Below are 15,651 nucleotides of genomic sequence, written 5' to 3'. Positions count from 1 at the left end.
GTGGAAGGAAGCAAGGATTACCTCTGAAAGAAAGCACCTCAGAACAGAGAAAACTGCTGAGTCACAGCATAGACCGTCTTCCAAGGCAGACTACAAAACGACGAACGGGACCTCTGCGCTCGTAAAGCAACGTGACGCAGACACAGCTCAGGACTCGAGGACCTGAGTTCAAATGAAACGTTGAATAGGTTAGGACGTCATTCCCTAGAGCGCAGGAGAACGAGGGGAGATTTGATAGAGGTATTCAAAATTATGACGGGGAGAGATAGGGTAAATGCAAGCAGGCTTCCTCCAGGTTGGGTGAGACTAGAATTAGAAGTCATGGGTTATGGGTGAAAGGTGAAATATTTGAGGGGAACTTCTTCATTCAAAGTGCTGCCAATGAAAACGGTGGATGTGGGTTTGATTTCACCATTTTAAGAGAAGTTTGACAACTGTATGGATAGGGAGGGTTATGGAGGGCTGTTGTCTGGGTGCAGTTTGATGAAATGGGCAGTATAATAGTTTGGCAAGAACTAGATGGGCTGAAGGGCCTGTTTCTGTGCTGTAATGCTCTATAACTCTGTAAGTGCCCGTCAGCAAGGCTCCCTCTTATTATTCCTTTGGAGATTAGTTAGTTTCAATGTGCACTTAACAAATAAGATACATCAGGCTGCTGAAAATTGATTGTAGCTCAGTGTTTAACACAATCGTACCCTCGGTTCTAATCAACGTTCCAAAACCTGGGCCTCTTTACCTCCCCCTCCAACTGCATCCTTGACTTCCTCACCGGCTGACGCAAGTCTGTGCGGATTGGAAATAACATCTCCTCCTCACTGACAATCAACACTGGCACACCTCAGGGATGTGTGCTTCGTCCAGTGCTCTGTTCTCTCTACGCCCATGCCTGTGTGTCTAGGCACAGCTCAAACACTAAATCTGCTGATGTCACATCTGTTGTTGGCAGAATTTCAGATGGTGACGAGGAGGCACACAGGAGTGAGACAGATCAGCTGGTTGAGAGGTGCCGCAACAACCACCTCACCCGCCACAGCAGTTAAGACCAAGAAACTGATTGTGGACTTTAGGAAGGGAGGTCAAAGGAACACACACCAGTTCACATCGAGGGATCAGGAGTGGAAAGAGTGAGCAGTTTCAAGCTCCTGGGTGTCAACATCTCAGAGGATCTAACCTGGGCCCAACATATTGATGCCATTACAAAGAAGGCATGACAGTGTCTATATTTCATTAGGAGATCTGGTGTGTCACCAATGACACTTGCAAATTTCTACTGATGTACCGTGGAAAGCATCCGAAAGTTGTAAATTCAGTCAGCTCCATCATCAGCACTACCTCCCCAGCATCGAGGGCATCTTCAAAAGGTGATGCCTCTAAAAGGCAGCATCCATCATTAAGGACCCCCATCACCCAGGACGTGCCCTCTTCTCATTGCTACCTTGAAGGAGGAGGGACAGGAGCCTGAAGACACACACTCAATGATTCAGGAACAGCTTCTTTCCCTTTGCCATCAGATTTATGAATGGCCAAGGAACCCGTGAACACTACTTCATATTTTCCCCCTTTTCTTTTTGCACGACTTGTTTATTAATATATACTCATTGTAATACATAGTCTTTTTTATTATTATGTACTGCTGCCACAAAACAGATTTCATGACATATGCCAGTGATGTTAAACCAGATTCTGATTAAGCGAAGTCCGTACTTACTCCTTGCTTTCGTGGGCATTGGTCTGGGGTACTGGCTCGGTCAGACGCATTTCAAACTCGTTACAGCGAAGCGGCTGTTTCTGGTAGTGCGAGATCAAGGCGTACAGGCTGTCGAACACCAGGTTGTCCGTCAGGTAGAACTTGGGGCTGCCTGCCTCTTGTCGGGAATGAATCCGGCAGTGCTGCACCTTTCCAAAGCGCCTGGCGGAGAAGACAGAACTTTTGTTTTGATTTCCAAGAAATAACCAGTGAAGCTCACTAGTGAAATAAACCTCCAAGATAAATAGCAGAACTGGTACCTTATTCCATACCCGCAGATGTAACACTATTCTGCATTCTGTTACTGTTTTTACCCGGCATGAGGTCAATGCATTACGTAATGACGTGATCTGTATGAATAGTTATGCAAAACAAAGATTTTCACTGTACCTTGGTAAGTGTGACAATAATAAACCAATTTCAAACTATTTGCTTTGTTTACTAATCAAATTATTCTTTAGTGTTCATCTACTGCCTCTGAGCCACGGGTTTCCAAACCCTTTTATTCCATGGGCCAATACTAAACCATCTTTGGCACATAGTCCTTAGCAACTTTCTCTAATACTACACTCCCTTATCTTCTCATTTATTTTTCCATCTCATCTACCATATTGTCATTGTAGCTTCTCATCTGTCTCTTTCTCTCATATACATTTAGAACCTTTCATCTCCTCCTCATACGTTCTATTTTCACGTACAGCACAACTACCCTTGCACCTTCCCACACAGCACCATGTTATCATCTCAAACGTGAAGATGGAAAAAAGCAAGAAGAGCTTTATTTGTCGCAAACAAGAGAAGATCTGCGCTTGCTGGAAATCCGAGGGCACACACACACAAAAGGCTAGATGAACTCAGCAGGCCAGGCAGCATCTATGGAAAAGAGGACCGTCAATATTTCGGGCTGAAAATTTCCAGCAGGACTGGAGAAAAAAAGCTGAGGAGTGGATTTAAATGGTGCGGGGGGGGGGGGGGGGTGTGGTGTAGAGAGAAACACCAGGTGACAGGTGAAACCTGGAGGGGGAGGGATGAAGTAAAGAGCTGGGAAGAGACAGAAGGCCATGGAAGAAAAAAAAGGTGGGGGAGGAGCATCAGAGGGAGGTCATGGGCGGGCAAAGAGATAAGGTCAGGGAGGGAAAAGGGGAAGAAGAGGAGCTTGCTATATGGGCACAGCTGGCTCTCCATATCGTGCTGCCCTAGCCCACATTTCTAGACAGCTAGAATGCAAGATACATCGTCAACCCTGACCAACGGAGACCTCAGCGTGGACAGGTTAGGACGCTTACCCCTGGAGCACAGGAGTCTGAGAGATGACCTTACAGATCTTTATAAAATCAAGAACTGCATAAATAGGGTAGGTAGGGGTCTTCTTCCTGGGGTAGAGGAGTCCAAAACTAGAGGGTTTAGGCTAAAGAGAAAGGGGAAAGATTTAAAAGGGACCTGACGTAACTTTTACAACACAGAGGAAAGTAGGTTTAAGGAACAAGCTGCCAGAGATGTAGGAGAGGGCTGGCAGACCTGTTTCCCCGCTGTGCATAATGCCATGATCCTACCTATGATCCTACCGCATAGCATTTTATTTCTACAAGGTAATTCTGACAGCTTTATCACAGGCTCAAATCACCCACACCACCGAGGACATATTCAACAGAAGGTATAATCCATCATTAAGAACCCTCACCACCCCGAGCATGCCCTCTTCTCATTACCACCATCAGGGGAGAAAACCCACACTCGATGTTTCAGGAACAGCTTCATCTCAGCCGGCACTGGGTTTCTGGATGGGCCACGAACACCACCTCACTATTCCCCTTTCATTGATTCCTTCATTTCTTTATTGTAACTTGTAGTACTTCTTTTTCCCGGTCTTGCCACAAAACTACAAATTCCGTGGTCACAAAGTTAGCAAATTTCATGCCATGTGCCAGTGATATGAAACCTGATTCCGAATTGTCAGTGATCTAAATGTGCATAAAACAGCATAAAAGTTCCAGTCCCCCTTCCCCCCGGCAGTTAATCTGGTCAACCATTCTAGTTGAATGAACCCATTCTCCTCTATCTATTAAACCATCACCACACTGCACTTCAAACCACTTTCTATAATGCTGTTTACATTGTAAATACATGCAGGCATCTCTAACTTTATTTTATATAAATCTTTATAATTGTTGAGTGTTGTTGATTTTTGTTCCATGTCATGCCAACACAACAAATTCCTAATAAATGTAAATGTACACGGCAAAAAAAGTAGCTCCTTGATACAGATCTGATTCTGATGCCGTGTTCCTGTGACGCTGCAGGAAGTAAGGTTGAATTGAATTGACTTTATTACTCACATCCTTCATATACATGAGGAGTAAAAATCTTTATGTTGTCTCCGTCTAAATGTGCAGTTTATAGTAAATAGTATGTATAACAGGACAGTCAATATGACATAGAAATATAATCGTGTCAACACGAATTAATCAGTCTGATGGCCTGGTGGAAGAAGCTGTCCTCCGGAGCCTGTTGGTCCTGGCTTTTATGCTGCGGTACCGTTTCCCGGATGGTAGCAGCTGGAACAGTTAGTGGTCGGGGTGACTCGGGTCCCTGATGATCCTTCAGGGCTTGGTATGTGCCCTGAACAGTGGGAAGTTCACATCTACTGATGCGCTGGGCTGTCCGCACCACTCTCTGCAGAGTCCTGCGATTGAGGGAAGTACAGTTCCCATACCAGGCAGTGATGCAGCCAGTCAGGATGCTCTCAATTGTACCCCTATAGAAAGTTCTTGGGATTTGGGGGCCCATACCAAACTCTGGTAGTGCACCTCTGCATGCTGTATAAGTACTTGTGTATATATTGAACTCGACTTTAGACTTTAAACAATTTCTGGAAAACCTTGGTCCTCTAAGCTCCAAGGCCGTTGTCACACTCATGGACATTTTATCTCAACCTACCCGAACGAGAGGGTATAGTCTCCCACAAACGTCTCGCTCTCACGCACAAGGAAGGAGCCACTGGGCGCTCCGGTCTCTTGGCAGTAATCTGTGAGTAGCCGTTCCGCAATCTGTCGGCCGTCACGCCCGGCGCCGAGCTTCCCGTGGAACCACTTTTCCGTCACGTGAAGGTCCGTGCCGATGCTGGGCTAGAAAGGTGTCTGGGCATTAGAACTGTGCGGGGTACAAACCAATGGACAGGACTTGCGCTATAAACCCACTCAACCCCCCTCCCACTGCCATGCATTCCCTCCCCTACCCCTGGTGTAATCAGGGTGTGAGAGTTGGAGGAGAAAGCAAAGGTGTGGGAATTTGGAAAGAAGTCCACAATACTTTGACCTTGCAGATACATTTTAAAGTACTCATCTAGCATGATAAATCTGATTTTCAGCAGCTACCCTGCAGATGAGAGTTCCAGTTGAAAGCTTAGCACTAGGCAGCAATCTACTTGAAACAGAAGGCTCATTTGATTTACCTTATCAGCTTTAGTGCAAGGTTTTCTGAACCTTGCGACTGATTCAAGCACTTGCAGGAACCTGATAACTTGTGTACTTACACCTGCCATGACTTGTGAACACAGGCCATTCTGCTGCAAGAATACCCAGCACTTTGTATGCAAATCCCCTAGTGCAGAAAGAATGAGTGGAGATTTGATACAGAATTATGAGGGGTAAATGCAAGCAGGTATTTCCACTGAAGTTCACTGAGAGGAGAACTAGAGATCATGGGTTAAGGGTGAAAGGTGAAATGTTTAAGGGGAACATGAAGGGGAATTTCTTCACTCAGAGGGTGGTGAGAGTGTGGTACAAGCAGCTGGCACAATTTGGTGGATGTAGGTTTGATTTCAACACTTATGAGAAGTTTGGAGAGGTATGTGGATGGGAGGGGTATGGAAGGTTATGGTCCAGCAGTGGAACTGAACCCAGGTCACTGATGCTGTAATAGTGTTACGTTAACTACTCTGTTATTTTACCACCCTTGTGTACCTCTGGATTACTGGTGCAATGATACCCCCTTAGATTACAGCTTCTACTAGGTTTCCATGCCCAAGAGTAAGTTATCTTACCTCTCTCTGTTCTTCCTCATCTTCGTTGGTCTGATTTAATGTAGTCTCCTCCGAATAATAAACCTTGTTGCTTGTGAGGACGAAGAAATGTGGGTTCCATTCCTGGGAAAACCACGGGTAAACACACAGATTACAGAACAGCAAGCACAGAGCATTATCAGCAATACCTACTGAATGAACAAAGCTGGCTGTACAAAAATTCAAGGAGATGTTACTCTGTTACCTCTACAGAAACTAGACTTTAAGGTTAAACCTTAAAGTCTAGTTTCTGTAGAGGTAACAGAGTAACAATTACAGCACGGAATATAACAATTACAGCACGGAAACAGGCCATCTCGGCTCTTCTAGTCCGTGCCGAACACTTACTCTCACCTAGTCCCACTGACCCACACTCAGCCCATAACCCTCCATTCCTTTCCTGTCCATATACCTATCCAATTTTACTTTAAATGACAATACCGAACCTGCCTCTGCCTTTTCTACTGGAAGCTCATTCCACACAGCTACCACTCTCTGAGTAAAGAAATTCCCCCTCGTGTTACCCTTAAACTTTTGCCCCCTAACTCTCAACTCCTGTCCTCTTGTTTGAATCTCCCCTACCCTCAATGGAAAAAGCCTATCCACGTCAACTCTATCTATCCCCCTCATAATTTTAAATACCTCTATCGTCCCCCCTCAACCTTCTACGCTCCAAAGAATAAAGACCTAACTTGCTCAACCTTTCCCTGTAACTTAGGTGCTGAAACCCAGGTAACATTCTGGTAAATCTTCTCTGTACTCTCTCTATTTTGTTGACATCTTTCCTATAATTCGGTGACCAGAACCGTACACAATACTCCAAATTCGGCCTTACCAAAGCCTTGTACAATTTACTCCAAATTCGGCCTTACCAAAGCCTTGTACAATTTAATTGTACAATGTTTAATTCCTGTTCTATACTGGCAAGGGGAATGAACGATGTACAAGATGGAGCAAGTCTCAATCAGAAGTAAATGAAGCCCTTCAAAATAAACCCTAACACCATCCATAGGTAGGCTCTCCAACAATCCAGCTCTCCCTCAGCACTAAACTCTATGACGTGGTAGCTGCAGAGAGGGTGCAGCGGAGATTTACCAGGATGCTGTCTTGACGAGGAGGCGTGTCTAATGAGGACAGGTTGAGTGAATGAACTCGGGCTTTTCTCTTTGGAGCAAAAGAGGATGAGAGTTAATTGATCGAGGTGTACGAGATGGTAAGAAGCATAGATTGAGTGGACAGAGACTTTTTCTTGGGGTGGAAATGACTAATACATGGGGTCATAATTTCAAGGTGATTGGAGGAAAGCATAGCCGGGATGTCAGAGGTAAATTCTTTACACAGGGAGTGGTCTATGTGTGGACCACATTGCCAGGAGTGGTGGCAGAGGTAGATACATTATGGGCATTTAAAAAACTCATAGAAAGGCACACGGATGATAGAAAAATGGAGGGCTACGCGGGGAGGGAAAGGACAGATTTGATCTGAGAGTAGGTTAAAAGGTTGGCACAACACTGTGGACTGAAGGGCCTATACTATGCTGCACTGTTCTACGTTCTACACTGCAGTCTCAGTCCAGATTTCTGTACTCACACCTCTGATGTGGGAAATGAGCCACTATACTCTGGCTCAAAGTGCACCTAGGTAGGCTCCTTTCAAATGGGAAGGTGGACTTGGTCTGAACTCTGAAGGAAGATTACAGGCCTTTCTCAGCTCAAGGAAGACAGGTACAGACCTGAGGACTCCACTTTAGACGGGGAGGCATAAAGACTTTGTGGAGAAGGCATCACTCTGTAACCTTGGAGGATGGCAACGAGAAATCCAAAACATATGAAGGTTTCCCATAGGGAAGGGAGAGGGCTACATCACCACATGAACCTTAAGGCCCAGAATAAGTAGGATCACAGTTGCTAGTTGGGTTTATTATTGTCACATTTACTGAGGTATCACGACAATAGTAAAATCCATACAGAGCACGTCAAAGCCCAAGTACATTGAGAGGCCTACGGCAAGGATGGTAAGGACACAAGTACTGGAGTATCCCAGTAGAATCGAGACACTATTTTGAGACCGAGACGAGAACAGGTTTTTTTGACTAGATGCTAGATGACAACCTGACAAGACTAGACTAGAATCCAAACACGGCAGAAAACCTAAACGCAACTGGGCTGATGACTGAGCACTGAACCTGAGTCCAGGTGCTCTTTAAATATCCAAATCTTGCCGTCAAAACATGGCCACCAATCAGCACAGCGGGCCAGAATCTTCAAAGGGACTGCGCGATTTATCCATACCCCGGAAAATCAGAGGCTGAAGTGGTCAGGTGCATCCCATAACAAGTACCAGGGAAAAGCAATAAACAGAAAGCAGAATGAGGTGTTTCAGTTACAGAGAGAGTGCAGTGCAGGTAGACAATGAGGGACAAGTGCCATGATGAGGTAAATTGTGAGGCCAAATATTCAGACACATCGAGGCCTTGGTGGAGCATCGAGTGGTATGAACTCTACTGTACTGAAACAGGGATAATTCAGGACAGGTTCACATTGCCTGACTTGCAGCTCTTTCATCATCCCCAAGTCTAAATTGGTAGATTAGATCAGATTCAGATTCATTTATCACATTTATAAAAAAATACAGCGAAATGCTTCATTTACGTTAACTATCGATACAACCCAAGGATGTACTGGCGCTAGCCCTCGAGTGTCGCCACACATTCCGACACAAACATAGTAAGCTCACAATCTTCGGCAAAATAACATGAGGTAAATTGTGAGGTCAAGAGATCATCATTTTCGTGTAAGAGGTCCATTCAACATACAAAAAACAGCAACAACAACAGCAGAACAAGTACGTTCCCACACCTTCTTTCTCTCGCGCACACACACACACACACACACACACACACACACACACACACACACACACACACACACACACACACACACACACACACACACACACACACACACACACACACACACACACACACACACACACAACCCCACACAACCCCACACAACCCCACACAACCCCACACCAGATCACCTCCAGGTCTCTGACCTCCAATCCTGGCCTAGGCCTCGGACTTGCTAACCTCTGGGCTTCAACCCCTGAACAGGCCACAGGCCCCCAACCTCAGAACCTTCCAACCGACCTCAGGCCTCCAGTCCCAGGACTAACTAACTCCAGGACACGCTGACCTCAGGGATCACTGGCCCTCATTCTCGTAGCACGTAGACTGTTTGAACGTCTGCCCTTGGGGATCACTAGCCTCCAGCCTAAGAGCGACCTGTTCTGAACATCAACCTCCGGCTCCTTTCCCTAACTCTCTGCCTACTTCCCCTGACCCCTCATCCCTAAATCCTAACCTCCTGTGTGTGTATTCACCATTGTGTATACAATTTTATCACAACGATAATAGAAATTCAAGGGGCAATTGTAGGTGAACAATAAATTGTCATCAACATCCACATTCCCGTCACCATCACCCAGGACATGCCCTCTTCTCATTGCGACCATCGGGAAGGAGGTACAGAAGCCTGAAGGCACACACTCAGCGATTCAGGGACAGCTTTTCCCCTCTGCCATCAGATTTCTGAATGGACATTGAACCCATGAACACCACCTCACTACTTTTTCATACTGAAATTCAGAGTTTTTATTATTATGTATTGCAATGTACTGCTGCTACAAAGAAAACAAATTTCACAACACATGCTGGTGCTACTAAACCTGATTCTGATTCTGAACTGCTGGCAAGCGAGCAGACCGGGACTCACGTGATTGATCGGATCCTCAAGGTACAAGATCCCATTCTTTATCGAGTTGCTGATGTCGTTTTCCGAGTATGCAGAGGCCGACACCTCCTCGTACGCACTGCCCTCAGCCAGTTTTTTATGCTGCAAGAAAGAGAGCGACAGGAGCCATGAACAATGCAAGAGCCTGGACTCAAAGGTGCAGGACAGGAACGGCAAAATATTCAATAGATAGAGCACACAGCTCCGCTATACATTGAAGAGTGTATACACAGCTTATGTACTGCCCATTATGCCACTGCGTTTTGGACAGCAACAGAGGTCCTCCATTTCTGTTGGTGTTCAGGGCTTCCTTCATCGTGTCAGTGTCTCAGCTTCACTACTCTGTCAGTCATGCAAGCTCCAGGTGGAGACTCAGGAATACCGTCACACTCAGATGTAGGAGATTTCTTTATTGCTGCTTCTGTAACAATTTTGTTTTACCAGTCAGGGTTGCTACCCCTTAGCTGAACCCAGAGGATCAGTTGACCATGCTCAGTTTGACCTCTACCCTTTGACAAGGAAAAATTTTCGTAAAAGCGAAAATCCTCTCTGTAATGTGAAAGCAGGTTACTAACTTAGGTCTTTTGTAAAAGCGAAGCGGTGTAAAGCGGGGGACACCTGTACAGGAATATGCCAAGGTCAGCCAACCTTCCCCCATGGGCAGATGATCTACCGAGCCTCAAACTAACTCAAGCAGTCAGAAGCACACACTGTCCAGCTCTGATCACTCTACCTCCTCTTGTTTGATCACCGCACTTCCATCACCAACAGAGCATGCTCACAACTCAGCAACACACACGAGATGCTGGAGGAGCTCAACAGGTCAGGGAGCTTCTATGGAAATGAATAAACAATCAGCGTTAAAGGCCAAGACCCTTGTTCCTAAATAGTACGTCTTTGGAATGCAGGAGGACACCTAAACAGTCACAGAGATTAACGTACAAACTTCTTACGGACTGTGGCAGAAATTGAACCTGGACTGATGATGCCGTAGAGCGACCCGGACTCAGTTCCTGCCGCTGCCTATGTGGAGTTTGTACGTTCTCCCTGTGACCTCACATGGGTTTCCTCACACAGTCCAAAGATGTACCAGGTTGGTGGGGTTAATTGATCATTGTAAATTGTCCCGTAAGTAGAGTAGGGTTAAATTGGGGGATTGCTGGGTTTTGCAGCTCGAGGGCTGGAAGGACCTATTCTGCATTGTATCTCAATAAAAAAAATATACAGAATATATATAAAAACCTATATATTTATATATGAGTTAACATTGAATCAACGAAGTTTTATAAAATCTGAGGACATCTGTTGGGAAGTGCCTTGAAAACAGTCAGCATCCACAGGAAGAGAATCAATTAACCAACGTCAACTCTGCTTCTCTTCTAACAGACGTTTCCTCAGATGTCGAACATAGAACAACATGGCACAGTACAGGCCTTTTGGCCCACAATACCGTGCTGACCTTTTAACCAGCTCTAAGAACAATCTAACCCAGGGTTCCCAACCTTTTCTATGCAGTGGACCAATACCATTCAACGATAGGTCCATGGACTCCATGTTGGGAACATCTGAACCCTTACCTCACACATTTCCCTCCATTTTTCTTTCATCCGGGTGCCTACCTAGAGTCTCTTAAATGTCCCTAATGTATCTGCCTTAACACTTCTGGCAGCATGTTCCACCATGTTCTCTATAAACAATCTACCTGTGCATACACCCTATAATTTCCCCCCAATATCTTTAACATTATGCCCCCCCCCCTGTGTTAGCCATTTCCACCCTGGGAAAAGGTCTTTGGCTGTCCACTTGAGCTATGCCTTTCATCATCTGGTCCACCTCTCACCTTCATTCACTCCAAAGAGAAAATCCCTAGCTCACTCAACCCATCTTCATAAAACCTGCTCTCTAATCCAGGCAGCATCCTGGTAGATCTCCTCTGAACCCTCTCTAAAACTTCCATTTCCTTCCTACAATGAGGTGACCAGAACTGAACACAGTGAACATCTGAGTGCAGTTTTAAAAGTTAATTTTTAAGTACCTAAAACCCCGACTAGCTCTGCCTTAAGTATTTCTACAAGCAGTGAGTTCAGATTAAAGTCGGACTTGGTCTAAATCTGCATCTGCATTGAAATTGTCTCTCAGTGGCCTCAAACCATTTGTTGATAGGAACTGCCAGCACATCCTTTCTAATGACTAGAATTGGATGCATTTATCAACATCTGCTTTGAATCTGTATCCTATCAACAAACTGTTTTTCCCAGAGAGTGGTGAATCTGTGGAATTCTCTGCCCAGGGAAGCAGTTGAGGCTTCTTCACTAAATATATTTAAGATACAGTTAGATAGGTTTTTACATAGTCGGGGAATTAAGGGTTATGGGGAAAAGGCAGGTAGATGGAGCTGAGTTTACAGACAGATCAGCCATGATCTAATTGAATGGCGGGGCAGGCTCGATGGGCCGGATGGCCTACTCCTGCTCCTATTTCTTATGTTCTACCACCACATTGATAGAATGGACACCCAGCGTCTTTTCCCAGAGAGGAAATGCTAATATGTGAGGGCATAATTTTAAGGTGATTGGAGGAAAATATAAGGGGATGTCAGAGTTAGTTTTTTTTTAAACAGAGAATGGTGGGTGTGTGGAATGTGCTGCCAGGAGAGTTGGCAGAGGCAGAGAAATTACAGAAACTCTTAGACAGGCACAGGGATAAAAAGAAAATGAAGGGCTATGCAAGATGGAAGTGTTAGACTAATCAAGGAGTGGTTAAAAGGTTGATATAACATCGTGGGATGAAGGATCTGTACTGTGCTGTGTTATTCTATGCTCACAGTAAAGATACACTGTTTAAACAGCTCTTCATAACTATATCTTTCTTTTTGATGCCAGTATCTCCAGTTTCTCATTTTTGCAGACATTCCCCTAAATTCTTCTATACCTTCTCTGAATGGATCAAAGCAAACAGCAAAGATCAAAGACAATCTGCTGACCTTAATCAGGAATTTTCTCCTGAGCTGATTGGGTGACGGGAGCCCATCTGCAGTGATGTCAACCGGTTTGGTGAGCAGCATGTCACCGAAAACCTTCTTGAAAGCATTAGCCATGTTTCTCTGTTGAACGATGCTGCAGTGGTCTTCGATGGACAGGATTACGGGATACCTGCCGAGAGACAGAAGGTAAGATTAATGCTCGAAGGGCTGGGTGGGACACAGAATCCCCAGGTTAGATCATTGGGGAAGGGGACGCCTCAGGTGACTCTGAGCATGGCTTCATCTGGCACTGATGCTGTTGCTTCTGAATCCAACGCTGGTGTCAGTACAAATGCACACGGACCTCAGCCACCAGATGTCCATCACATTCCATGCTGTGAAGAACTTAAGGGGAACAGAATGATCCACTACCCCTGCTGCTAGCTTCACCTCTTTGCGAGTAACTACTCCGTTAGTTTCAAAGGCTGTCAGATCTCAATGCTGAAAAGCTGGACACAGGAGCAGGCAACAAACTCGCTATGGAAGCAACCCGATTCCCCCACTGTCTAGGCCAAGCCCTCTTCTCTCCACTACCATCGGGCAGGAGGTAGAGAAGCCTTGGGTCCCACACCATCAGGTTCAGGAACAGTTATTACCCTACAAACATCAGGCTCCTGAAGTTGTGGATAACTTCACTCACCCCTACTCTGAACAATTCCACGATCTACAGATTCACTTTCAAGGGCTCCTTATAAATCATGTTCTCAGTATTTTTTCCCCACACGGCTAGTCTTTGCACATTGGTCATTTGCTAATCTTTGTCTATTTATATATAGTTTTTCTTAAAATCCCATTGTATTTATTTTCTTTTTTTCCTGTAAATGCCTGCAGCTATTATATGGAAACATTAATGTACTTTGATATTAAATCTACTTTGAACATTGAAGATTGGTGTTGGCATTCTGTGGTGGCATAACACAGGCAACAGAGCTACCTCTGAATGTCTGTAGACTCACACACAGCCTCAGCATCATACCTTCACACTGGGCGCTTAAAATCTGGATTTGGGCCAAATAGGATGCTTAAAAAAATTGTGCTAAACTCTCTGCAGAAACTGCAGTGATAATATCAGCCTGAACATTCAGAGCAGTGGCTACCAGAGGTACTGGACAGAAGGACATCCGTTGTTCAAATGACCGATAAATGTGTAGACTGGCATATAAATGAAAGGTGTTGATAGATTGGACACAGAGAGGATGTTTCCAATAATGAGAGAGTCTAGGACCAAAGGATACAGCCTCAGAATCAGGTTGAAGAAGGGTCTCTGCATTAAGCAGTTATTCATTTCCATAGATGCTGCCTGACCTGCTAAGTTCCTCCTGCACCTTGTATCCTCAGAATAGATGGATATCCATTTAGAATAGAGATGAGGAGAAATTTCTTTAACCAGAGGGTAGTGAATCTGTGGAATTCATTGCCACAGATGGTTGTGAAGGTCAAGTCATTGGGTATATTTAAATCAGAGGTTGATAAGTTCTGGAATAAAGGTGTCAAATGTTATGGGGAGAAGGCAGGAGAATAGGGCTGAGAGGGAAAATAGACACAGTGGCCACTTTAATAGGTACAACTGTACACCTGCTCATTAATGCAAATAACTAATTAGCCACTCATGTGGCAGCAACTAAATGCATAAAAAAAATGCAGACATGATCAAGAGATTCAGTTGTTGTTCAGAGCAAACATCAAAATAGGGAAGAAATGTGATCTAAGTGACTTTAACCGCAGAATGATGGTTGGCTCCAAATGAAGTGGATGGTGCATCTCAGAAACTGCTGATCTCCTGGGATTTTCACGCACAACAGCCTCTAGAGTTTACAGAGAACGGTACGAAAAACTGCAGTGAGCGGCAGTTCTGTGGGCAAAAATGCCTTGTTAATGAGAGAGGTCGGAGGAGAATGGACAGGCCGGCGACAGTAGCTCATAACTGAGTGGTACAGTGCAGAAGAGCATTTCAAAACACACAATACATAAACTCTGAAGTGGATGGGCTACAGCAGCAGAAGACCACGCCAAGTTCCACTGCTGTACCTGAGTGTAAATTAACCATGATTAAACGGCAGAGCAGACTCTTTGTCCAAATGGCCTAATTTTGCTCCTATGCCATAAGTTTTATAGTTTTATTCATGTTCTCAGTATTATTTATGTATTTTATTTCATATTAGTTAAATTTGTCTTCTTTTGCATGCTTGGCCAATTCTGTGTCTGCTTACTAAAGATTATCAGAAGAACCAAGGAAAGAGCATCTTACTCAGAAGTGACAAACGCATGCTCCTTGATTGTAGTCAGAACGTCGTTAAATTTGATTTTTGAAGTCAGTGTGTGGCCGTGGTAAATAACTGGCATTCCCTCAGGTCCGTCCCAGCAGTCCACTGCAAAAGAGTCACAACAGGTTCATCGTGAGGCGATAAGACATGGGAGCAGAATTAGGCCATTCAGCCCATCGAGACACCAGGAAGTCAAGTCTGTGCCAGCCAGCAAGCAGGACGTTTTACACCAGTCATATTCTAAAACATGTTATTTCCCCCACACTCCTATTAACTCCTCACCCAGACCAGTCCACACACCTACACACCAGGGGTAACTAACCAACCCACAAAACCAGAGCACTCGGGAGGAAACCCACAGGAGGGAGAATGTGTCAGTGCCATACAGACAGTCCCAGATGTCAGGATTAAACCCAGGGAGGCTGCAGATACCAGATTACTGTCCCATCAACCATCTTGTACACCTGCGCCCTTCCTGACTCCCCAGATTCATATTGGCATTCTTCATCTTCATCGGTCTAAGACCACCTTGTGCCTCCTATTCCCCTTCTCTCCCAAAGGAGCTGGCTCCAAACAGTTATTGTCCAATTGCCCATCCAACAAGTCAGCTTTCACATTTAGTTCTGTGAGGAGGAAGAAGAATTTTTGGGGTGGCATGATAGTGTAACGTTTAACGTAACACTTTTAAAGGAACTGCTACCCAAGTTCACTTATGCTGCTGTCTGTAAGGAGTCTGTACGTTCTCCCCTTGACCGGGTAGGTTA

The 15,651-nt window shown here is 45.0% G+C and overlaps 1 protein-coding gene across 2 annotated transcripts in view; it reads right to left on the bottom strand.

Annotated features, from left to right (window-relative positions):
- The window catches only part of plcg1 (phospholipase C, gamma 1), a 184,650-nt gene that overhangs the window by 44,769 nt on the left and 124,230 nt on the right, over window positions 1–15,651 (bottom strand). For both annotated transcript variants that reach the window (XM_073062029.1, XM_073062028.1), the window contains exons 12-17: window positions 14,872–14,992; window positions 12,585–12,753; window positions 9,584–9,703; window positions 5,790–5,891; window positions 4,685–4,872; window positions 1,709–1,909 (exon numbers count right to left, since the gene is read on the bottom strand). In XM_073062029.1, the coding sequence (XP_072918130.1) occupies window positions 1,709–1,909; window positions 4,685–4,872; window positions 5,790–5,891; window positions 9,584–9,703; window positions 12,585–12,753; window positions 14,872–14,992 (901 nt within the window). The remainder of the gene's footprint in view (window positions 1–1,708; window positions 1,910–4,684; window positions 4,873–5,789; window positions 5,892–9,583; window positions 9,704–12,584; window positions 12,754–14,871; window positions 14,993–15,651) is intronic.

This window comes from Hemitrygon akajei, chromosome 11 (genome assembly GCF_048418815.1).
Source record: "Hemitrygon akajei chromosome 11, sHemAka1.3, whole genome shotgun sequence".
Taxonomy (NCBI): Eukaryota; Metazoa; Chordata; class Chondrichthyes; order Myliobatiformes; family Dasyatidae; genus Hemitrygon; species Hemitrygon akajei.
Note: the sequence above shows the minus strand (reverse complement) of the source record. Positions and strands in the feature narration are given on the sequence as shown.